The sequence below is a fragment of the Crinia signifera genome, chromosome 11 (assembly GCF_055691185.1).
Source record: "Crinia signifera chromosome 11, ASM5569118v1, whole genome shotgun sequence".
Lineage (NCBI taxonomy): Eukaryota > Metazoa > Chordata > Amphibia > Anura > Myobatrachidae > Crinia > Crinia signifera.
The window spans coordinates 116,372,215-116,398,058 of record NC_139227.1 but is presented as its reverse complement, the minus strand read 5'-3'; the positions used below and the strand labels follow the sequence as shown (position 1 = coordinate 116,398,058).

Below are 25,844 nucleotides of genomic sequence, written 5' to 3'. Positions count from 1 at the left end.
ATAGTGCAATTTTTATAGTAACATTATTTTGTACAAAGCCATTTTTGGGTTAGTTCTGCAGATATAATACACAGCAAGCGCTGTACACAGTATCTCATTTCCCCCTTTGATCACACAGGAACATAAATCACCAGCAGTAAAATAATGATAGATAATTGCATCATGGAATATTGCCAGTCCGACTACTGTCAGCTTAAAGTGGATGTGTCATGCAGTTCTGGAAAATGTAACATTAATAATACAGTCTGTGTAGAAGCCAATTGCAGCTATTAGCACACATACCGCCGTTCTCTCATGTCTGCTTCATTGTGCTATAAGACTCAGAGTCGTAGGAAAAGTGTCTGCAGCTCTGCTCTTTTTGCACTGTGCATGCGTCCGAAGCAAAAATGCCATCTATACGGAGCTGCAGAAATCTGCGGGTTCTTCAGGGTAGAATAGAACTCAGACAGCTAAATAATTGGCTAATTTAATGCTGGCGCAGAGGAAGCGATACAGCTGCGGAATGTATATAATTATCGGTGCAGCGGGCAGTGATGCACAGGTGACAGGCCTGCTTTGCAGCTATGTAATATTCCCGCTAAATCAATACCCCTCAAATAATAATAATATGCTTTGTACATTACTGCTATTAATTTTCACTTCATACTAGACTGACATTAACGGAGTTTAATGTCTACTCTTAGATGTTTTGTAAATGCACTTAGCACAAGAGATCGGGCACCAAACGGACAATAACAAGAAATCTGTCTCCTAACTGTCTGATACTGGTGCGACAGTCCTGACCCTTGGATCTCATAATGGTTATATAAGTATATACATATTCATAAGGGTCACAGGTTTTTATCAGGTAACTACAAAGTACAATTTAAGCTACAAGGGTGTAGCTACCATAGGTGCAGGGAGTGCAGCTGCTATGGGGCCCAGAGCTGAGAGGGGCCACCTTCCCTGTCACAGTTACATGTTTTATATACAGGGGTGCAGCTGCTATGGGCCCAGAGCTGAGAGGGGCCACCTTCCCTGTCACAGTTATATATGTTATATACAGGGGTATAGCTACCATAGGTGCAGGGGGTGCAGCTGCTATGGGGCCCAGAGCTGAGAGAGGCCACCTTCCCTGTCACAGTTACATGTGTTATATACAGGCTGTAGCTACCATAGGTGCAGGGGGTGCAGCTGCTATGGGGTCCAGAGCTCAGAGAAGCCACCTTCCCTGTCACAGTTACATGTGTTATATACAGGGGTGTAGCTACCATAGGTGCAGGGGGTGCAGCTGCTATGGGGCCCAGAGCTGGGAGGGGCCACCTTCCCTGTCACAGTTACATGTGTTATATACAGGGGTGTAACTACTATAAGTGTAGGGTGTGCAGCTGCTATAGGGCCCAGAGCTGAGAGGGGCCACCTTCCCTGTTACATGTGTTATATACAAGGGTGGAGCTACCATAGGGCCATTAAATGAGTATAGTTATACTGTATTACCCCCCCCCCCCCCCCCTTTTCAGGCATAAGCCTAAACACAGGTTTTTGTACGTGTATCAACCTTGGTCCGCCTTATGACTGAAAGGTACTAGCCAGGCTGACAGTCCTGCGTCCACGACCCGGCTTGATGACCCACCTCAGGTCTGAAAGGTGCAACCTAGGTCTTGATGATCAGGGTCTCACCTAAAAGGAATTGGATTGGCCGGGGACAGTAGCACTTGGAGATAGCACCATCTCCATGAGAGACCCAGGTCACTGGAAGACCAAAGTGCGGTAGGAAGTGTGACAACCCGATATAACATGGGTTGTCACCCATATGTAACTAGGGTAGCCCCGGGTTAACTCATGGTCTGTGTCCCGGGAACAAGCCGCATTGAAAACAATACAATAAAATATTTTAGAAGCTTATTAGACTAAAATATATTTGTAATAAATCTGTCTGTAGAAAACGTTCTAGTAACAAGGAATACTAAAACTCATGACAAATGTGAAATGGTGTCACACATGGTAAGTTATTGCAATATTTAGTTTCAAAGTGTTCCCCATTTCTATTCATTCAGTAATTATCGTGAGAAGCTGAAACACCCGTTTACCTGTCTTGTATCAATAGGGGCTGAGCTAACAATAAATATTCTATTTGATCCCTACAGCTCCCGTATCAGAAAGAGCCTCGGTGAATAAAGGCGTCCCACAATGACCTGCTTCAGTTCACCAGTGACAGCACATGTATTCTCCTCGCTGGTCAGCAGATGGCGCTATGGACTCTGCACATTGGCCTCAGTACAATAGGCAAATAATCAGATGTTACAGATGTTAATCTTGTCTGATCTGAACAGCCATTCAGTCTTATGTTACAATTCTCTCCTAACAAACTAACTAACCACGCTTGTAGAAAGTGAATACATGTAAACGGCAACATTGATCAGTGCGAAATAAAATTGAATTTAAATTCTATCTGTTATCATATAACTGGACATCATTATTTCAGCCAAATCTACTATTCTAGATATTCAAAAACAAGATATATTGAAATGTGAAGCTGGTGTCAAAACAACAGGGACTTGCACCAGTGAGTCATTGTAACAGAACACTAAACTGCGAGGACTGTACATACTGAGAGTAAGGGCTGGGGTTGCATAAAAACGTGCATTTCTGGTGGACCTCCACCATCGATGGCAGAGCGATATTTTCGTAGACATAGAAGTAACAATTCCTTTATCGGTGAACCTCCATCTCTGCAGGACAAACAGGAATATCCATCAACTAGTTAAAAGCCTGTCAAAATGACAGCTGCTGCCTGCCATGTAATTTCATTGTGAGCTGTGACAGTTTTTACTTTCACTTCAAGCTGTGACAGTTTTAGCCCACAAACTCTCTAACCCCCCCCCCCATCCCTATCTGCTCCTAGCTCCAGTCTCTGTCTTCACAGCTCCCTCGCTAGTTATCCAGCAAGTTTGAAACAGATTATTGTCAGTGCAATAATTGCTTTTACTTTCTGTTATGACATCTCAGCACACAGAGGAGTAATTTGGTTCATTGAGTGGCATCATATGGTCAGTGGCGAGACTTCATCTCATAGAGGAGAGGAGTAGATAGATAATTTATAGTCACTTGACATGCTATCATGTCATCGATGCTAAGTACCGATAACACCATCGATGGAGACCATCAAAGGTTAACTCATTGGTGGTCGTTCCTACCATTAGGTGAGACAGTATAAGGTCTGTGTGTGCTTTCCCAGTGGAGATTGACATGTGATTGGTCTATACGGGGACAGAGAGGTGGCAAGTGGGTACTAGTCACCTGGACCCGAGCTTGTTGGGTGGGTCTGGCAGGGGGAGACATTGTTTGAGAGGGATGAATGCCCCCCCCCCTCCCTCCTTCCCCCCTGTGCAGCCTCTGGTGCCCTTACGCATTTGTTTTTCTAGGAGCTGTGGCTACTTCCCCTAGACTTGGTCTTGCAGTACCCAGGCCCATGGCTGCTCTTGGCGGCCCTGCTGGTCTACAATGGATACACTCATTTGTGTGTTTTTCGACCCTTTAAGTAAACCCGTGAAAATAAACAAGAGAGCAATGAACATGCAGGCATGGAGCGCTGCTTTTATACAGAAACACCAAAACAAAACAAGTCGTACTGTATTTACAGAGGGAGGTAGGTTCATTGAAATGAAAGTCTCCTTGCAAGAGATCTGGATACACGGAACAGCCTCGCAGTAATGCGTGTGAGGACAACAAACAGTTATACCGTCCACAAACCCCGTAGTAGCATGGAATAAATCAGACATGAGCCAATCGTTTCTGTCCGTTTCAGGTTCCGTAGACATGTGGTCATCTGGCTGACCAGACTGTAATCCCTCCCCTTCCTAGGAGAAGCAGAGTCCATATTGATCCATTATGTAGGCAGGATAACACTGTTGTTACATAAAAGTAACAACAACGAGGACAGTTTACTGCAGCAACCACACATTACAGTGCAGAAGATTACTGAGAAATGAAGTGGTTGAAACAGAGAAAAATATTATACCAGTCATACCATACTAAGCTGGTTTTCCACGCACCTCATGCTGGGACTTGTAGTTCAACAGCAATAGGCACACCATGGACTAGCTAAGCCACATATATAGAACCGAGTTCTTGCATTTGGAAAGCAGAGTTTTATAAAAATGTAATCAAGCGCTTTCTCCATCCAGACGTTACTGTTATTAGACTGCCTTGAAGTATAAAATAGACTTAAAAAATTAAATGAAAATAAAATAATCTAGCCCTGCTCATACATGTTGCAGTGTATCCGACCACTTCCCATGTCACGTACATGTCACACGTGACAGAGCCATGTCAGCTGCAGTGAGCACCTAGCGTCTTAGTCCGTAGACCACACACGCCTGGGAACCAAGACCACTCATGAGAACATTTGTCCAGCTGCTCCTTTCCCAACTGGTCCTGGAATACAGGGCAATACTGTATCGCTTCCACCCGGAGCACCTGTCCCTCACACAAAGCCTGGTTTCACAGAAGAGCGTCGGCAGTTAGGACAACCGCGGGAGCCGTTGGTTTGGAGACACCTAGAATAGAATAGGGATAGGGATTATTCTAATAATAGTCCAAGGCATTTCCACCCTCGGGTTACTTTATTTGCTGCCCATCCATCTTGCAGCTTTTCCATAGTTTTACCACTCAATGGCGGCATTCCGATATTTTCCGCCATCGAATGGTAAACATTTGATGGTCCCGCCCCCTTGTGGCCATGCAGCAGTGATTTAGGCCCTTCCGGCCAGCCATGCTGAAGATATTTGCGCATACGCAAATCATATGAATACTTTTTTTTTCTATCGAATACTATTGATGCGATGGTCACTGATCATCGCATTGAAAGATTTGATGCTGGATGCCCAGCCATCATTTGATGGCGGTGGGCTTCCGATGTCCATCCCTAGTATGCTGCCCATGGCTTTATATCATCCTGCACTGCACAGTCATTCACTTTGGTTAACTGTCGGGGTCCGGGATCTGGGATCCTAGCAACAGCTGTATTAATACCGCTACTAGTTCCCATCCGCCGCAGGGACCCTGCTGCTGACCGCATATCCACTGCTGGGACCCCGCTGCCGTGGCCCATGCCGTGGGTGCTCCTTTACTAGTTTCCATGGGTGCTTGGGCCCCGGAGCACCCATGGTTTCTAGCAATATCTAAAGCCCTACACACACGGGGAGATTTCAGCCATTATCGCTGGCTAAAGGGTCAATGAACGACCATATCGCCAGTGTGTGTTTCTGTGTTGTGGGAGATACAGTAGATCACTATGAGCGCGCTCCCGCAGCCAGCCCTTAATGGTCGCTGGTCGCAGGAACACGCTCCTCCGATTATGGCTACAAATTGCTGGTCGCTGGTGCACAATGCACTGTGCAGCACCTGACTACACCTGTGCAGCACCTGACTACACCTGTGCACCACCTGACTACACCTGTGCACCACCTGACTACACCTGTGCACCACCTGACTACACCTGTGCACCACCTGACTACACCTGTGCACCACCTGACTATACCTGTGCACCACCTGACTATACCTGTGCACCACCTGACTATACCTGTGCACCACCTGACTACACCTGTGCACCACCTGACTATACCTGTGCACCACCTGACTATACCTGTGCACCACCTGACTACACCTGTGCACCACCTGACTATACCTGTGAACCACCTGACTATACCTGTGCACCACCTGACTACACCTGTGCACCACCTGACTACACCTGTGCACCACCTGACTACACCTGTGCACCACCTGACTACACCTGTGCACCACCTGACTATACCTGTGCACCACCTGACTACACCTGTGCACCACCTGACTACCTGTGAACCAGCGACCAACGACTTCTAGCCAAAATGAGGTAACGTAGAATTGCTTGCAATTTTCAGCCAAAATTGCTGGTCGCTGATGAAAACGATACACTGAGCAATATGTTACTGAGAGATATTAAGCCAAAATTGCACAGCGACCATATTGCACCATGTGTACGGATCTTTAGGTCTTGAGATCTGCTAACTAATTTTTTATTTGTTGCAGTTGGATGCAGTTGTGTGTTACGACTCATATAACCAAGGTTGTGGTCTATTTTGGTGGAGATAATGCCCTTTTTATTGTTTTATAAATCTCTCTAATGGTGTTAGAAGTGGGATTGAATTGACATGAGATGAATCTCTGTTACACTTGGACAGCTTCTGATTCTCATCTCTCTTTCTCTCTGGGGATTTAATAAACTGGAATAGATCTGGTTGTAGCAGTTTATAACCTCTTTTCAGAAATGTCTGTTTTTGAACAATTTATGAACTTATCTTTCTCATATCTTTCTACTATAGATAATATGGGGAGCAAATGTATAAAGTACTTTCATTGACGTTAGATAACGATGAGCCTTAGAAATGGGAAATGCTTAGGGAGCAATTGAAACAAAGTTTGTGAAAACTGAGTGGGGGGGGGGGGTCTGGTTTGTACCCATCCTCCTTCTAAGTTTTAATGTTGAAGTACAGGTATTTTAAAAGTGTTAACTGATCAACTTACTGCTTTTAAATCTTACGCTGGGCATACATTAAACAATTATCTGTGTGATCCTTGATATCGGTGGGTCACCAAGAAAATTGACCAGTGTGTTGACAACCGATCCAAACATGTGGATCGTCTGATCATGCCAACTCGCCCATCATGTCTGTCCAATGCAATATTTTTACATTGGAAATTGAGTGCATTGGGCAGTGTGTGTGCTACCGTGGCTGATGACCAAAGATTTACCATTTCTTTACATTGGAGGACAATGTGGGCGTTTCAGGTCAATGGGGACAACCAATCGTTCAGTGCATCGTTAAGGATGCGCGTACCCGCCGATTGTTAACGATGGTCTATGATCTTCCCTGTATGCAGGAAGATCATAGACCAATCTTTTATGAAGTGTATCAAATCGTTTCGAGTGTACAATTAATGATTTTATACACTCGTGAACGATGGCGGAACGCTTCCGGCATTGTTCCGTGTGTATGCACCTTTAGTCCGTCTGGGCTGACATTGACTTGCCGCGTCCTGGTCCGAGAACTGCACACACACGGAACGATGCCACAAGCGCTCCAACATCGTTGACGAGTGTATCAAATCATTCATCGCACACACGGAACGATTTGATACAGTTCACAAAAGATTGGTCTATGATCTTCCTGCATGCAGGAAGATCATAGACCATCGGTACGCGCATCATGAATGACGTTGAAACGCTTCCGGCATCGTTCCGCTTGTATGCACCTTTAGTCACTCTGGGCTGAATTAGATTTACGGCATCCTGGTCCAAGAACTGGGCAGACGGCAGGTGCCCGTCTGCGTTCCCATGGGGATGCCCAGTGTCCAGGGACCAATGAGATTACAATCAGGTCCATCATGTAGCCATACACTGTATTACAGAACCATAACTAAGGGTGGGCAACTGATGCCACCACAAAGCACAAGGGCTCTGTAGGCAGTACTGCCGCCATGCCACGGGCGTTGCTTCTGGCTGGCAGAGTGCAGGCAAGATCAATGCGGTCACCTTGCAGTCTGTGTAGCCCAGGGCTGGGCAATTGCGGCCCTCCAGATGTTGATGAACTACACATCCCAGCATGCCTTGCATGAGTTTCAGCATGGCCACATAGCAAAACTAATGCAAAGCATCCTGGGATGTGTAGTTCATCAACATCTGGAGGGCCGCAATTGCCCAGCCCTGGTGTAGCCAATCAGTGCTGAGCTTACCGGAGGTGGAAGACGTGCGAGCAGGGCAATGCCTGAAGCTGGCTATTCTTTTCTCCAATGGACTCTCCACACATCCCACAATACAACTCCATCTCCTCCACACACTCGTGGAATCGGACAACGTGCGCTCGCAGTTCACGTTGTTGCTGCCTTGTCCGATAGACAATCTCACTCAGACAGTGGACCTTCAACAGGCAGAGCTACGGAGAGATAGCAAAGAAGATAAGCGGCGCAACATCCCGGCCTCTGGGCTACATTATGTGACATGGCTCCACGGCGCCACACTGTGGCCACTGAGGATTACAGAATAGTTCTCAGATGTAGAGAGCAATCACCTGACACCTGCCGGGAAATAATTCTGCATTTCCAACAAAATAAGACAAACTGATAAGTAGGAGGTACACATGGCCGCCAATAGGGGGGTGCTGTGGGTACAGCTGACCCGGGCCCCGGCCTCTGGAAGGGCCTGGGCAGCTCATTTTGCCCACTGCAACTCCCCCGGATGCCTCCGCTGCACTGCACTCAGTGCATTGAACAAAGCAGGTCCCGGAGCGCAGGCTTATTTAACCCAGGACGCCAGTGGCCAATTAAAATGCTGCACTGGCTTTTGAGCCAATCAGAGCGGCTGCCGGTACGCGAGCTCTGATTGGCTCACCAGCAGGTGCTGCATTTTAATTGGTCACCGGCATCCTAAGTTGAAGAAACCTGCGCTCTGGGACCTCCGGGCTGCAACTCAGCGGAAGAGGAGATGGGGGAGCAGGAGATGGGATACGGTAAGTCATGAGGAGGGCGAGACTGGAAATGAGTCCCGGGCCCCAAAATTCCTGATGGCAGCCCTGGAGGTACAAGATACTGTATAGGGATGCAGTTTAAATCCCGGCGGTCGGCATCCCGGCGTTCAAAATCCCGACGCCGGAATCCCGAACGCCAAAATCCCGACACTTTCTCCCCCCGTGGGTGTCCACGACACCCTCGGAGGGAGAATAAATTAGTGTGCCGAGCGTAGCAAGGCACCGGGCCCGCTGCGTGGCGTGTGCAGCGAGCCCGCAGGGGGGGCGATCCACGTCCCCCCCTTGTCGGGATTTCGGCGTTCGGGATTCCGGCGTCGGGATTTTGAACGCCGGGATCCCGACCGCCGGCTTTTCATGCCGAATCCACTGTATAGAAGGGGGTAGAAGGGACGGTGAGAGGAAAAACAACACAAGGGACAGTGTGAGGCTGAAAATTTGCAGACTTGCGAGTCCATCAAACCCCGTCCGGGCCAGCCGCCCCCCCCCCCCTTCGCAGCGGAGGTGCACGCATATAAAAGTGACTTTCAAGTCACTTACATATGCGTGCATGCTGGGACGGAAATGGGCGGGCAGCTGACATCCAGTGATGTCAGCTGCCCGGTCCCCGCACCCGTGGCACGGCCTCATTACCATGAGAACGCCCATGAAATGCCGGGCATTCCCATATGGTGATGGGGCTGCACTGCACCCCACGCCCCTCTCCGCCACCTGCCCGCTATGTTTATTTATTTATTAACAGTTTCTTATATAGCGCAGCATATTCCGTTGCGCTTTACAAAGGGGACAGTGATACAACAAAACTGGGTATTTACAGACAGTCAAAATGTAGGAGGGCCCTGCTCGCAAGCTTACAATCTATAGGGAAATAGGCATTGATACATAAGGATAGATACTGTATTCTTTATTGCATCGATTCCACCAGAACGCAAGGTTCTATGACTGGTTCTGGAATTTGATAAGCTTGCCTGAAGAGATGAGTTTTTAGGGAACGCTTATAGGTTTGGAGACTGGGGGAGAGTCTTATTGTGCTTGGGAGGGCATTCCACAGAGTGGGTGCAGCCCGTAGAAAGTCCTGCAGTCGGGAATGGGAGCGAGTAATGAGTGTGGGTGCGTTTAATGCGTGCACGCACCCTGCACATGCACATATTCAGAAATGCACATGCGCACTAAAAAAATATCGGTTCCTGTGCAAGCGCATACTAGCTGCAAACGTACCAGAATAAGGTCCTAAGTGTATGATATAATAGACATTTTCAGTATATTTTTTCCGCTGCTGTATTTGTAGTTGAGCGGTGTAAGAAGCAGACGTCCTAGCACATGACTATAAAGTACTCTGATCACACATATAACGCATGCTGGGTTATGGACGTGGGCTTGGTAAAATCTCCTCTAATCCTTGTTGCCTCACTCACCTTATTGCCTATCTCTTCTGCCAGCTCCTGAGCTTTCTGGAGACCGTCCAGCGCCTGCAGATTAAACACATGTTAGGCAGATAACTGAGAGCAAAGGCTTATTATGCTGTACACAGAGCTGACCTGATTATACACAGAGCAGATGCAGGACGCGGCCGGCTGATCCCACCCTCCCCAGCACACAATTCTAGGGAATGGAAGCACAAACAGCAGGAGACATGTGCCAGGTCTGCCTGCATGCACATATGGGGCCTTATTCTGAATCGATTGCCCCCCCCCGCGCGCGTTCGCACAGGGGAGCAATGTTTTGTGCAGGCGTTGGGTGCGAGCGGGAACGGCAAACTGCTAGTTCGACTTCCTGTTTGCAACTAGCTGTGCAGGGGGAAGGGGGGGGTGTTTCCGAGTTGAGGTGGCGATGGGCTGTTGGTGTTCCCATGAAAATGCTGGGCTTCCTATGCTAATGCGGGCATGACGCGGATGCGCACGCGGTGGGGGGGGGGGTGTAGCTGACGTCATCGGATGCCTGCCCGCTCCCGTACAGGCAGTATGCATATCTAAGGTACCAGAGAATCTTAGATTTGCCTGCACCTTTGGCCCTGTACCCAAGGCCGCAAATGGATGTTTATGCAAAACATAGATTCACAGGTGCAGGGGGGGGGGGGGGGCGCGGGCGAGCGGCGTTTCATCCACACGCAACGCTGTGAATTTCGCAGCATGTTGTGTAACAGTATTATTGTATAATGGTAATGCCATACAGACCCGTATCATGTATATCAATGTAATTTACGGTACTCTTTACCTAGCAGCGCGCCCACGATTTTGATCGTGGGCATCGTTAGGAAAAAAAAAATTGCGTCGGTCGCATCGCATGCGACCAAAAAATCGCATGCGATGCGACCGACGCGATGACCGCGATTTCCCATAGGGAACAATGTTAAATGTCCCAATTGACCCGATTTCCCATAGGGAACAATGTTAAATGGCCCACAGAGGCCAAATAGGCACCCTGAAGTGCGAAATGCCCCCCCAATTGTTAACGCCACCCCACGATAAACGTCAACCCGAAGCATAGCGAGCGCAGCGAGCCCACGAGGGGCGGCGGTACGCGTCCTCCGACCTTTTCAGACCCCCACTATCCACGTCGGCGTGGAGTTGAGAATAGAAAGTGTGGCGAGCGCAGCGAGCCACAAGCGTGGCGAGGGGACGCGGACACCTGTGAAGACCGCGAGGGGACGCGTATACCTGTGAAGGTGTCCGCGTCCGCTCGCCACGCTTCGGGCTCGGTGGCTCGCTGCGCTCGCCACACTTTCTATTCTCAACTCCATGCCAACGTGGATAGTGGGGGTATGAAAAGGTCAGGGGACGCGTACCGCCGCCGCTCGCCACGCTTCGGGTTGACGTTGATCATGGGGTGGCGTTAACAATTGGGGGGGCTATTTCACACTTCAGGGTGCCTATTTGGCCTCTGTGGGCCATTTAACATTGTTCCCTATGGGAAATCGCGGTCATCGCATCGGTCGCATCGCATGCGATTTTTTAGTGCATGCAATGCCCGCGATGGCCGCGATGGGCGCCGTGCTAGGTAAAGAGTACCTAATTTACTTATTATTTATTCATCTTCATGGGTTCAGCGTATGCAACAGTACAAGGGCAAAGGTCAGTGGAACAGTAAACTAATTGTGCAACAAAATGAGACAGTTAATAATAGTAGCACTGAATGACCCATTGCCCTGGGACAGGCGGACAGAAGGAACGTGAGTCACTGTCACTTTAGAAATGTTGAGCTTAAGAAAGGGTTAATAGTTCAAGAAAGACATAGAAGATGAGAGAGATGACGATGAGGGGGGGGAGGGAGAGGACAGTGGGGGGAGAAATAGATTTGTGTCCCATCAGCATAAAGATGACATCATCGAGAGAGTAGGGGGGGGTGGGGGGGAGTGAGAAGACAATGGGACCAAAGAACACTGACAGATAGAAAGGGGGAGGTGCATACACACTGAGCAGTTTTCACCCGGGCAAAGCGATTTTCTAAGTGGTGGACCACTTTCCATATCAGGCCGACTGCCGACGATGCCGGAGCACGCAACAGCATTCTCCACTCATCTTCCGGCCATACACACTGGGAGATATTGAGCTCAAAATTTCCTATTGTGTATAGGTAGAGACAGATTGCCTTGGAGTGCCATGAGCGTATTTCGGCATGCGTCTGCATTCTCTCCGCGGCATTGCGGCCACAGTGGGAAGATTTTGAGCCAGGCGGGGCTGCTCGAGCAGTTGATGTTTTGAGCGATGGTGCACCGATGATGAGAACTCATATCCTTCAGTGCACTTGAGCATTGCTCAGATATAAAAAGTAAGTCTCGCAGGGTTTGCCAAGTCCATTGGGCGGTGGCCAACAAGGGGAACACTTAAACTGGCATTTGCATATTTCACACTTGAGAATCCGTGATGAATTGCAGCCACACGTGATCTGCAGTCAGCTCTGAATCGGGCCCCGAGAGAGGATAGAAGGGCGGCAATGAGAAAGCGGTGTCAGAGTCCAAAGGAGGGAAGGGGTGGGGAGAGGATACTCAACAGTGTCGAAGGCAACCGACTGGATATTCTACACCGCTGTCTTGTAACTCGTCTTGGTTACAGCAAGCAGTTGTCAGTGTCCTCTCTCTGGTCCGCCACAGTGCATGCAATCAGAATATACAGATGGGCGGGGCACTGACAACAATACAGGAATTCCTATTGGAAAACTCACAATACCTTGTCCATTTCCTTTTGGTGCAGCCAACATTTAGCAACTCCCAGCAGCACTTGGTTTTGGCCCAGGCGGTTCCCGATTTCTGTCATGATGCTCATGGAGGAATCGTATCGAGGTATGGCTTTCTGAGAACAAGAAACAAGAAACACAATCTTCCATAAGTCCCGAAGCCCAGAAACTAGAGACAGAGGTATGAGGCACTATGGCCCTCATTGTGATTGGACCGCGAGTGGATGTTTCATGTGAACACCCACTCGCTGGCCTGTGGGAACCTCCCCCATCCTCCGATGGTCACCGACCATCGAATGATGGACTGAGTGGTGAGGCAGCTCTGAGTGCTCCAGACCACTCGGACAGTTATCCGTGTGAAAGCAGGGATATGGGCGGGCAGATGGCATCCGGCTATGTCATATGTCCGCCCCCCACATGTGCGTCGCGGCCGGATTACCATATGCACGCCCAGCGTTTTCATGGTAACGCCCATGAAACGCGGGGCATACGCATATGGTAATGAGCCCAAACAGCCCTTCAGGCCCCTCTCCACCCCCTGCTCGGATGGTTCCGTCCGATCGTTTTCTGCACGAACCTCACTCCGTGTTCGGACGTGCGAGGCGTTTGCAAATGCGCAAACACAAAACATCAACCGTCTGTCTGCACACTGAGCTGTCCGACTCAATCAGAATAAGGGCCTATGAGTATTGCTTAATCATACAAATGGCACAGGTGACTTGTACAGTGTAAAAAGCGCGGTAAGCCTGCAGGGCGCCCCAAAAACAGATTCCACTAGTTACCCAAATACTAACCTCAATGTCTCCATGACTCCTGTGGATATCAGCGAAGCACAGAAGACAGAGCGCTTGAAGAGGGCGGTCTCCGTGCTGTAAAGCGATCTTCATCGATTCCTAGAACCCGGGAGATTATATTCAAAAATATAAAGCACATTAATGAGCGTCCTAGACTAATGAGGGAGAGAGGGAGATTGCTGCTATGTCAGGGAGTCTCCTGCAGAATGCAGGAGGGGAGGTAACTATGATGTAACAGTGTAATGTGGGCTAGGTGACATGAGGGAGATTGCTAGACTAATGAGGTAGAGAGGGAGATTGCTGCTATGTCAGGGAGTCTCCTGCAGAATGCAGGAGGGGAGGTAACTATGATGTAACAGTGTAATGTGTGGCTAGGTGACATGAGGGAGATTGCTAGACTAATGAGGGGGAGAGGGAGATTTCTGCTATGTCAGGGAGTCTCCTGGAGAATGCGGGAGGGGATGTAACTATGATGTAACAGTGTAATGTGGGCTAGGTGACATGAGGGAGATTGCTACACTAATGAGGGAGAGAGGGAGATTGCTGCTATTTCAGTGAGTCTCCTGCAGAATGCAGAAGGGGAAGTAACTATGAAGTAACAGTGTAATGTGGGCTAGGTGACATGAGGGAGATTGCTAGACTAATGAGGGAGAGAGGGAGATTGCTGCTATGTCAGGGAGCCTCCTGCAGAATGCAGGAGGGGAGGTAACTATGAAGTAACAGTGTAATGTGGGCTAGGTGACATGAGGGAGATTGCTAGACTAATGAGGGAGAGAGGGAGATTGCTGCTATTTCAGGGAGTCTCCTGCAGAATGCAGGAGGGGAGGTAACTATGATGTAACAGTGTAATGTGGGGTAGGTGACATGAGGGAGATTGCTAGACTAATGAGGGAGAGAGGGAGATTGCTGCTATTTCAGTGAGTCTCCTGCAGAATGCAGGAGGGGAGGTAACTATGAAGTAACCATGCAGGTCCTGGGACTTAGCTGGTGTTTGAGGCTTGTCACCTGATCCAGTGACTCTAGTTTCTTGTGGCCTAAGAGCCTGGGGAAGACTGAAAATACTCTGCAGCACTGAATGATTGTTAAGGCAGCTGTTGTGACAAGAAGTGTCAGCCGCCCAGCCAGCTGCACTGTTTAGTCTATGTACTTTTCTAGGACCTCATGCCTGGGAAAAAGGAAAGCATTGCCAGAACTGGAGCAGCAGCAAATTACACATGATTTGTGGACACCTACTAATTGGAAGAAACTGTAGTGCCTCATACCTCACAACACTCCATCGCATCCGTTAATCGAGCCAGCTTGCGGTACGCCACTGCCATGTGGTACTGGCTCATTGCTCTGTATTTGAGGCTCCAGCCTTTCCCATAGTCATTAACAAGCTCTGCCGCTTTGCATGGAAAGAAAAGTGCCTTTTCCAAGTCCTGCAGAAAAGATACCAGCGATTAAATGGGAGATTACAGTGCCACTAGCCAACCTTAGTAATTGGTTATAGATTGGTTATAGACAGAGCCGGCATTAGGCATAGACACACTGGGCTAATACAGAGGGGCATGAAGGTCATGCAAGTGAGCCAGCAGCAGCGGATGGAGGAGGAGCTTCTGGGGCTGAGCATGCACAGCAGAGCGCCTCCAAGGAAGGCGGCCATTTTTGTTACCGCGCGCCGCTGCCCCTACTGTCTCTGTGCCCCGCACTGGTGCTCCCACTGCTGCTGGCTCAGTTGTATGAGCTGCATACTAAATACCCCCTAGGCATTTGCCTAGTTTGACTACGCCTAGGGTTGGCTCTGGGAGCAAACACTGGATACGCCGGATACGCCGGTACTACATACAATGTGGCACAATTTATAACAAAAGCGATTGATTTTCAACTGTTTTTGTAAGTAACAAACAAATATACTGTAGGTGGAGCAATATTTATTGAAAATTAATTTATTTAGTAGCAGGGTTGCCTATCCTCCCGGAATGGCCGGGAGGCTCCCAAAAATTGGAAGGTGGCAATTCTGCCAGGCCTACCCCCCCCCCCCCCCCCCTCCCCAGACAGCCCTGGCGTCGGTGTTTGAATACAGCTATTTGAATCTTTTCGGAGAAGGGACAGGGCTAAAATTATGCAAATTGCATCAGTTTACCCCCGCTTCTCCTCGGAGACCAGCAAATCAATGTATTTGCGGTACTGGGCACGGGATATGTTGACATTGAAATAAAGCCCCGCGCCTCCCCCCTAAATGCTGATAGTCTCTAATGGGGCCTATGCACAGATCGATGCAGGGGCATTTTCGAAGCGATCTCTCTAGGGGCGAGATGTATCAAACGGAAAATGCGGTATGTATAAACGATACCGCATTGAAGGGTATCGCCACCTTTGTGTGGCGATACCCTATAGAAGCCTATGGGCTTCTTTTCGCCGCCCGCCGCCTCCGACGCAAACCCACCGCCTTGCTGACCCCCCCTCTGGCTTACCTTCCTGAAGGGTCCTCCTGGACCCCGGAAGGTAAACCCCTCCTCCCCCTAGTGAAGCAACCGGACATCCTTCTGGCTGCAGGGGGGAGGAGGAGGCGCCGGGGACAGCATGCTTAGCTGTCCCCGGCGTGTGGGGAGCAGGAGGCGGCAAGGAGGTGATGGAGACCCCCCGCACACCAGAGTACAGGTATCGCAGGGGGGCTCCGTCACCGCATCGCGATGCCAGCCGCATATGATAGTACATATGCGCTGGCATCGTGGCGGACAGCAGGTGAAGGGCGGCGGTGTATTTTAATACATCCCGCCCTAAATCCCTACATCGATCCGTGTGTAGGGGCCATAGGGATAACGACGCACAGCCTCACACGGCGCAATCGCCCGGCGATTAATATCCAGCATGCCAGATATTAATCGGTCAGGGCCGGTGTTCTCACCGGAGAACCTTGGCCCTGACAGATCGCTCAGCACACAGCTGCCACATCGCTGTGTGCTAAGCGTTCTGGCACCGCTCGGAACGCTCAGCAAATCTCTACATAAGACCCTTAAAAGTAGGTAAGCCTACTGGATAGTGATCTCTGCACGCACATACACACACGCACACGCACGCATAGACACACCCACAGACACACATGTGCAAGGAATAAACCAAACTGTATTTCTAGCTTGCTAACCTTCAGCTGTGTGTAGAGTCCCCCAAGGCTGCAGCAGACCCTACACTCCAGCATCTTGTCATCATTGTTATGAGCATATCTTAGCGCCTTCTCAAAGCATTCCAGGGCCTTCTGAAACACGCTGAGGCCGAGGTAAGCATTCCCCAGGCTCAGGGACACCTGTCCATTCAGCTGCAGACTGACAGATGTTCCCTGCATGTTCAGGCAAGTCTTGCAGTAGGAGATGGTCTTCTGGAACTCGCACAGCTTCTCGTTGCTGCGGGCCAGGTTAAGGTAGCTCTCCGTCAGGTAGTCCGGGTCCTCCAGCTCTCGGGCTGTGTCTATCTGGATCACTGCAAACTAAAATGACAGATTTATGTAGTGTGCTGTATGTGCGTTCTGTCATACACAGGACTGTCGGCTACAATGTGCTAAATCAGGGGTTCTCTACTCGGGTTCCCAAGTACCACCAACCGCTCCTGTTTCCAGCATCTCTAGGTAGGTTATTGACTGGTCCAGCAAAATAGTTTAACTGAACAGTGCATGATTAAAGAAGTCATGAAAACATGACCGGTTTGTGGTACTGGAAGACTGTAGTTGACATTCCAGGTACATGAGAGATAACAGTTGATGGAATAGTCCAAATTATACAGCAGCATGGGATGTCCCAATTCATTTTCAGGTACAGTTTGACTTTATTGCCTTGGAACCCACAACACACAGTTAAGCCCCATACACTTGGGGTGTCAGGAGCTTTGTGCTCAGCACACAGTGGCCCTTATTCAGAACTGATCGCGGGGCAAATGTGTCCTCAAAATGGGCAAAACCATGTGCACTGCAGGTGGGGCAGATGTAACATGTGCAGAGAGAGTTAGATTTGTGTGAGTTATTTTGTTTCTGTGCAGGGTAAATACTGGCTGCTTTATTTTTACACTGCAATTTACATTTCAGTTTGAACACACCCCACCCAAATTTTACTCTCTCTGCACATGTTACATCTGCCCCACCTGCAGTGCACATGGTTTTGCCCATTTTGAGACCAAATTTGTACTGCGATCAGATCTGAACAAGGGCTCATCGCATGCGGACAATTCAGGGCAAGAGGCAGTGGTGCTTTAAGAGAGGATGGGGCCCAATCAGAGCCTGCGCACGGGTGGTGCAGTAGACTCTGGCATTGCAAAGGTCTCCGGAAACATGGCGTCCATGCTGCGTTCCTGAATACACCTCTATTGAGCATGCACGAATCACAGGAAGATGGTCACAGCATCCAGTGATTTTTGCAGCTGCACTGTTGGCATCGGACTGACGGAGAGGTGAGTATGATTATATGGGTGCAGGGGCTCGTGTGCACCCCACACCTTGCATCCATATAACGCCAGTGGCAAGAAGGCACCTTGCCAGCATAAGTAGATAGAGACAATGGAAGGGGTGGGGAAGCGCTGCTGAGTGCTAGTAATGGGAATGGGAATAAAACTCCAAGCTTTTAAAAAGCTTTAAAAATATAACTCACACGTTGTACCGCGTCTCCCTGGCCTTAGAATGTATAGAACTGTATGGTACTGTCAGGAAACGTGGCACTGACACGCACGTTGATCTGTACTCTGCTGCAGATCCGTTGCTAGTGCCACGGGCTGGCATGATGTCCCACTGTCACCTCATATCTGTAGTGACGGCATGGCGTCCTGCACCAGTGTGCGGCTGCATGGGTGCCGCCATGACACCTTGGGTCAGATGACCCATGCACTCCAATCACCGGAGCTCAGTATGTGTCGTGTGACTCAGGTCCCATGGTCCAATCCCAGCCCCTGCTGGGACCCACCTGACGGCCCACCAATAAGCTACCACTGAGAGGGATAAAAGGAGTCAGTCTTGTTCAGTCCAGTGCATTGACCAATTGTCTTCTTCCTGAGAGAAATCCCAGAGGCTAAGCTCTAGGTTCCAGGTTACCTGACTCCTGTGTTACCTTGCCCTGCTACTGCTTTTCCCTGGCCCTTCCATCTGCCTGATATGCTGCCATAACATCTCTTGCATCCTGAGTTACCATCGGCCACCAGAGTGCTGCACAGGACACCAGTACCATCGGTTCCCAGACCAACCCTGACCCATCGGTTCCCAGCCCGACCCAGCACCATCGGTTCCCAGCCCGACCCAGCACCATCGGTTCCCAGACCGACCTTGAACCATTGGTTCTTGAGACCAACCCATCACTATCGATACCCTGAGTGACCTAGTACCATCGGTTCCCAGACCAACCCAGAACCATTGATACTCATATCATTGATACCTACCAAGTAGTCCCAGGTACAAATAGGTACATAGGACTCTGTCAGAGGGCTCTGATCTGCCCACCGGTTGCAGCAAAACCCATATCCCCTTGCCGGGGTCCCCGGAGAAGATCACCGTTGGGTATAGACTCTGATTAGAGTAATGTCAACACTCTCCCTAGCTGTGTCCTCAGTTCCAAGTGTCGATATATGCAACCCCACTACATCAAGCCCCCCAGTTTCAAACTCCCAAAATCCTCCACTGGCTCACTACTTCCACAGCAGGTGTCCACCTGTTACCTGAGCCCTGACAGGAAATACTCATCAGTATGACACTTATATATAAATACTGACCTCAATACCAAATGATGGTTTATACGCAGGGGTGGGGAACCTCAGGCCCGGGGGGCCGTATGCGGCCCCTGTAGCCGGTCTGAGTGGCCCTCCCACCCGCCTGGCAGCTTTGCTGGGAGTCATGTACAGGGGAATTCTCACTAGAGGTCGGTAGTTCTCGCGAGATTCCTCTTAATCAACAGTAGCCGGAGACTGTCAGTCCTATTCAGCGGGAGCCGCCGGAGCGTGGGACGGCTGCAGCAGGACAATGTATAAGAGAAATTTTTACATATGGCCCCGAAGGATTTTTTCCCCATACAAACGGCCCTTGGCACAAAAAAGGTTCCCCACCCCTGGTTTATAGTCTTAAAGGGAATAAAAGCAGCATTTTATAACAAGTCTTAGGTTTTTTTTTTTTGTTAGCAACTTATTTATGGGGAACAACTTAATTAAAACTGATGAAGGACCAAAACGGGACATACACAACATTTTGGTGTTTTGGGGGTTTTTTTTCCCCATTAAATGAGCATTCATTTTACATAAGGATCGATGACTGTTTGTTTGCCAACTGTCAGAGGAATTAAAGTGTTTAAAAGATGATAGAGGATGAGACGGTGATTACAATCAGGCCGAACAGCTGGATCGTAAAATGTCTGGCAACACATACACACTAGGGTACACATTAATGGACTATGGCCATCATTAACACTCACTAGCGGTGCCATCTCCTGGGGTAAACAATTGCACTTTTTACGCAGAACTTGTCAGTTTCACACTAGCCCAGAGATTTGCAGGCTCCTGCCTCAGTTGCTGCTTTCTGGTTGGCTAGTGTGAGATTGTGGGTGGTGGTGGTGCCCACAGACTGTAACTACCAATTTTCTGTGGAATCCTAGAAAATGACAGAAAGAATCTGATGGGAAGCAGGCAGCAGACTTTGCTGGCTGTTCGTCATAATTGCCTACCCTCCAGCATCTTGCGGGAGACACCAGGTTCAGTGTGGAGTCTCATTACAAAATATTACCATCGCATCGCAGAAATGCGAATGCTTTGCTATGCAGCATATAATTGTGAACAGCGAAAGATAGCAACAGCAATCGTGAGAAAACAACCACATCTGAATTAGGCCCAGTATCCATTACTCGCTGCCTGCTGAAAAAGGAGCAACAGTGAAAAAGAAAGAAACAGCTGCAAGTGCACAAATAAAACAGTAAGAACAGACTTTTCTGTACATATGCAGTACAATACCTGATGTTGTTTGACGAGATATACTAATTAATGTGCTTTATTTACAATACACATTGGGTGACCGTATCCCTTTAAGAACTTCCTTGCATAACAGAGATGCAGATCGCATAGCAGTCCTGGCACGTCTACTCATAGTGGAAGTTATTTCCGTTGCACCCCTTACTTTAAAAAAACCATCGGTTTAGGAAGTGAGTGCAAGCTGCAGGAGAGGAGTCAGAAGATCCCTCTCCTGTGAGGGAGGTGTTATGGCGACAGTCAGAATTCCGCCTGTACTCCGACAGGGGGGCGAGCACAATCAGGCCCGGCGACAGGGTGGGTCAAAGGGTACAGCTGTGACGGGCCCCGAGTATCAGAGGGGCCCCAAGTTCAGCCCCCGCTTGGCCGCCAGGCCACTCATCCTCTGACTGTTAGCGTGGCTGTGGTGCCGCTGAGACAATTGAGCCTGCAGTACATGGGGGCTGCCTGGGGACATTCGCCGGGACACGCAGCTCTTGGCTGCCGCGCAAACAGCCTGTGGACGGTACGCCGGGACACGCAGCTTCCGGCCGCCGGCGCTTACACACACTGACATGAGCCGGTGCTGTCAGTGTATCTAAGCAGCGGCCGGAAGCTGCGTGTCCCTGCGGAGCGTCCACAGGCTGTTTGCGCGGCAGCCAAGAGCTGCGTGTCCCGGATGTCCCCAGACCATTGTGGGTGCTCATTATAAACATCAGCATCTAAGGTGAGAAATCTTTATATGTGGGGTGCACTTTGGGTCTCTACTGCTGCTTCTCGGGGCCGTGTCTAGTGTTAGCTCAGGTCTGGATAGCAGTCTCTTGTCAATGCTTTGATTTAACATACTGCACTTGAATTGGTCTCTAAGGACGTATGGCTTCAAACTGGCAGTAAATATCTGAATTTGGTCACACACGTGTGTGTGTGTATATATATATATATATATATATATATATATATATATATACACACACATACACTCCACAAAGGCCGCACATGGATAAGAAAGAAGGAAATCATGCAGTTGAAGTTCAAATGTTTTCGATGTATTTTACCACATCGTCATCAGGATAATACACGGGTGAAAATCACATACCTTTATCATACCAGCACCAGTGAGAACACCGCCCCCGCATCATCCGTACAGAGTGGATGCGCCCGCTGATGACGTCATCCTACCCTGTCGGTTACTATGGAAACGCGTGTAACACCAAGCACCTTAACTCACGCCACTTGAAAGGTGATGCAACCCTGGTTAGCATCATCATCGTGCGGCGGTTGCCATGGTGCGTAACATCAATTGTCTAATGGGCATTAAGGTGTGTGGTATAATATGTAGTAGGCATCACGATTTGTGGCATAATGTGTATTAGTTGTCAATTCAGAAGTGAGACTATCTGCGCTGGGGCAGCAATTATATGGGACTCCTTGCCACCAATATGCCCACCATTCCTCCCTGCTCCACACAACTACTAGTGCTTGAGGGGGTGAGGGCCCCCAGATTAGTGTATGGGGCCCCAAGATTTCTGTTGCCGGCCCTGAGCACAATGAAGCCCCTTGTGGGAACGCCGCGCTCCCCACATTGCGGACTCGAACTTTGCTGTCCTCGCCACAGTTTCTATTCTCCCTCTATGGGGGTTATGGACCTCCACAAGGGAGAAAAGCCCGTCAGTTGGGATCCTGCGAGTATACCTCCTTAGGCGTAAAGTGTGGCATAAACTAACAGGGCCAAACTTCTACAAGCTTTGATAATAATGGTGCCTTTGGTTTGCATTGCTAATTATCCTCCCGCAGATCTCTCCTGCAGTACGATGTTAGTACATATCTACAATTTATAAAATAATTAATAAATAGCTTTTTCTACAATAGGAAAATACTCGATAAATAGGACCTTAGTCATAATTGATCTGATAATTGCACAGAAATCTGTGTGTGTGCAAATTGTCTATGTACTAAACTGTTATTGTATTATAGCTCTTTCAATGTATGTAGAGTGTCATAATGTATAATGCAAACACCAAGGTACTATTTACCTGCAGCCACAATTGGGGGAGCCCATCATGCACTGCACTGAGGTAATATTTACCTGCAGCCACAATTGGGGGAGCCCATCATGCACTGCACTGAGGTAATATTTACCTGCAGCCACAATTGGGGGAGCCCATCATGCACTGCACTGAGGTAATATTTACCTGCAGCCACAATTGGGGGGAGCCCATCATGCACTGCACTGAGGTATTATTTACCTGCAGCCACAATTGGGGGAGCCCATCATGCACTGCACTGAGGTAATATTTACCCGCAGCCACAATTGGGGGAGCCCATCATGCACTGCACTGAGGTAATATTTACCTGCAGCCACAATTGGGGGAGCCCATCATGCACTGCACTGAGGTAATATTTACCTGCAGCCACAATTGGGGGGAGCCCATCATGCACTGCACTGAGGTAATATTTACCTGCAGCCACAATTGGGGGGAGCCCATCATGCACTGCACTGAGGTATTATTTACCTGCAGCCACAATTGGGGGAGCCCATCATGCACTGCACTGAGGTAATATTTACCCGCAGCCACAATTGGAGGAGCCCATCATGCACTGCACCAAGGTATTATTTACCTGCAGCCACAATTGGGGGAGCCCATCATGCACTGCACTGAGGTAATATTTACCTGCAGCCACAATTGGGGGAAGCCCATCATGCACTGCACTGAGGTAATATTTACCTGCAGCCCCAATTGGGGGAGCTCATCATGCACTGCACTGAGGTAATATTTACCCGCAGCCACAATTGGGGGAGCTCATCATGCACTGCACTGAGGTAATATTTACCTGAGGCCACAATTGGCAGAAGCCCATCATGCACTGCACTGAGGTAATATTTACCTGCAGCCACAATTGGGGGGAGCCCATCATGCACTGCACTGAGGTATTATTTTCCACTGCACTGAGGTATTATTTTCCTGCAGCCACAATTGGGGGAGCCCATCATGCACTGCACTAAGGTAATATTTACCTGAGGCCACAATTGGCAGAAGCCCATCATGCACTGCACTGAGGTAATATTTACCTGCGGGCCCACAATTGGCAGAAGCCCATCATGCACTGCACTGAGGTAATATTTACCTGAGGCCACAATTGGCAGAAGCCCATCATGCACTGCACTGAGGTAATATTTACCTGCAGCCACAATTGGGGGAAGCCCATCGTGCACTGCACTGAGGTAATATTTACCTGAGGCCACAATTGGGGGAAGCCCATCATGCACTGCACCAAGGTAATATTTACCTCCAGCCACAATTGGGGGAGCCCATCATACACTGCACTAAGGTAATATTTATCTGCAGCCACAATTGGGGGAGCCCATCATGCACTGCACCAAGGTAATATTTACCTGCGGGCCCACAATTGGCAGAAGCCCATCATGCACTGTACCAAGGTAATATTTACCTCCAGGCCCACAATTGGCAGAAGCCCATCATGCACTGCACCAAGGTAATATTTACCTGCGGGCCCACTATTGGCAGAAGCCCATCATGCACTGCACTGAGGTAATATTTACCTGCGGGCCCACAATTAGCAGAAGCCCATCATGCACTTGTCATCTTACAGAAACCAATCTATGTGTATTTTCAGTCATGTCATTTTCTGGGCCCCATACAATCAATACGTATATGGTTTCTAATGAACAAGTCAGTCAGCGTGTAGTTACCTTTAGCATGTCCTTATACCTTCCCATCTCAGAGTGGGCTGTTATCAGGCACCCAAGGACCCGGAATTTGCCAGCAGCATCAGTGGTCTTCTCCAACACTTTAGTCCAAACCTGTAAAGCCTTTTCTGTCTGATTAGACTGATAGAGCTGTAGTCCTTTTTGGATCTGCTGTTTGGTTTGGTCCTGACCCATCTTCTTGTCACCCAGAAGGTTCATAAAATCCTGTGAATGCAAAACCACTAGTCTGGAACGCAAAAGCCAGATGACAGAACATGGATGATATTACAGGCCGGGGATGTCCATACTTTCCTACGGAGGGTGTAGAAACCACCCAGGTGGCATAAAAATCTCCAGAAGGGAACTTGTAATTTTGACGTGCAACTCAACAGGCGCGAGAACCGTAGTAAGAAGGCACACAGGTAGCTCAGCTTGGAAGTGAGAACGCACACGCCTTGGTTGTGAGAGGCAGCCAGAATTGTCCCCAGCCCCCACGGCTGGGCACAGCTGTTGCCTGCCAATCCCAGGCTTGTCTCTTCAAAGGAATGCCAGTGCTAGTGACTCAAGGTCAGCGAGGGAGAAAGCACCACAAAGCCCACCCCTCTACCCATTAACAGAAACATGCAGTAAGATCCAAATTTAAAAAAGGGCCTGTATCCCATCTCTACCACTACACCATGCCACAGACCACCCCTCCCCAAGGAGAGAAGCTGTATAAAAATATCCCCAAGACAGACAAATGATCAACCAGAGAGGCAGCAGGAATTTCACGGGCTAAGATGACAGATCACATTCATATCTTCCCAGCCCATTAACCGTCCTCTGTAACCGCCTGCTACATTTCTTTCTGCATCCAGACTACTGTGGAGACAATTAAGAGGCGTAGAGTAGACGCTATCCATATGATATTACGAAGAATGCAGTAGGTCGCCGTTATGGTCCCGATTCTGATCTGATTGCTCATCTGAAAATTTGCTGATGACTGCGAGTAGATAGCCGCCGCCCAGAAAAACCTAGAACACCCCCCCCCCCCCCCACGTGCAACTCTGCAAGTGAATTGCGAAAGGATCTGCATTCACCCGCAATTCTGTACGTATGTAATTCACGAACCATCAAATTATTTTCCTAGTCTTTGCAAAAGTCTGACCCTGCCGGTCATCTCGGCACGGACATCACAGACCCTCAACTGCACGGACTTAGAGGTTTATCAAGTGCATGCTGATAGACTGAGCAAACAATTTTTACAAAAAGGATATGACCAAGGGACTGGTTTCCAAGGCTAGGGCCAGTGGTTCATTCGCGATAACACAAAGACGAGTTACAGGAGGAGAAGTAGCCCAAACTAAACAGAAAGACTTGGGCGTCTGCTTTGTAACTAAATATACAAGTCAGTCAATGCAGATTGAACGTATTTTTAATAAACATTGGGGCATATTGAGGAGCGACCCAATACTAAATAAATATGTAAAAGAAAAGCCCACTTTCATTTATCGGAAAGCTCAAAATTTGAAAAATAAATTGGTGAGGAGTGCCATAAATACCCCCAATCCTCTTAACCAAATAAAACCAAAGGGCTTCTATCCCTGCGGAAGTTGCAGTATGTGCCGGGCCGTTAAAGGAAAATACAACAATACAAATCAGCACATAATAACCAAATGCATGATATTGAAGATGTTATTACCTGCA

The 25,844-nt window shown here is 48.9% G+C and overlaps 2 protein-coding genes across 3 annotated transcripts in view; one reads left to right on the top strand and one right to left on the bottom strand.

Annotated features, from left to right (window-relative positions):
* LOC146045509 (hatching enzyme 1.2-like) overlaps window positions 1-2,400 on the top strand; it is a 30,147-nt gene extending 27,747 nt beyond the window's left edge. For both annotated transcript variants that reach the window (XM_083164380.1, XM_083164379.1), the window contains one exon: window positions 2,127-2,400. In XM_083164380.1, coding sequence (XP_083020506.1) covers window positions 2,127-2,153 — 27 coding nt within the window. In that variant the 3' untranslated portion in view covers window positions 2,154-2,400. The remainder of the gene's footprint in view (window positions 1-2,126) is intronic.
* A 1,147-nt stretch (window positions 2,401-3,547) lies between these two features.
* RAPSN (receptor associated protein of the synapse) lies at window positions 3,548-25,018 on the bottom strand. Its single transcript, XM_083164378.1, has 8 exons — window positions 24,162-25,018; window positions 16,635-16,973; window positions 14,770-14,928; window positions 13,508-13,606; window positions 12,707-12,829; window positions 9,956-10,009; window positions 7,753-7,952; window positions 3,548-4,538 (listed from the first exon to the last, which is right to left on the bottom strand). Exons 1-8 carry the CDS (start codon window positions 24,375-24,377, stop codon window positions 4,466-4,468), a joined length of 1,263 nt encoding a protein of 420 aa, XP_083020504.1. The 5' UTR covers window positions 24,378-25,018; the 3' UTR covers window positions 3,548-4,465.
* Between the last annotated feature and the right edge of the window lie 826 nt (window positions 25,019-25,844).

Coding starts and splice junctions, on each gene's coding strand:
- RAPSN (XM_083164378.1), bottom strand. CDS start 24,377: ATGAACCTTCTGGGTGACAAGAAGATGGGTCAGGACCAAACCAAACAG. Junction 12,830..13,507: donor GGAGTCATGGAGACATTGAG/GTTAGTATTTGG, acceptor TCTTGTTCTCAG/AAAGCCATACCTCGATACGA. Junction 10,010..12,706: donor ACCAAAAGGAAATGGACAAG/GTATTGTGAGTT, acceptor TTTAATCTGCAG/GCGCTGGACGGTCTCCAGAA.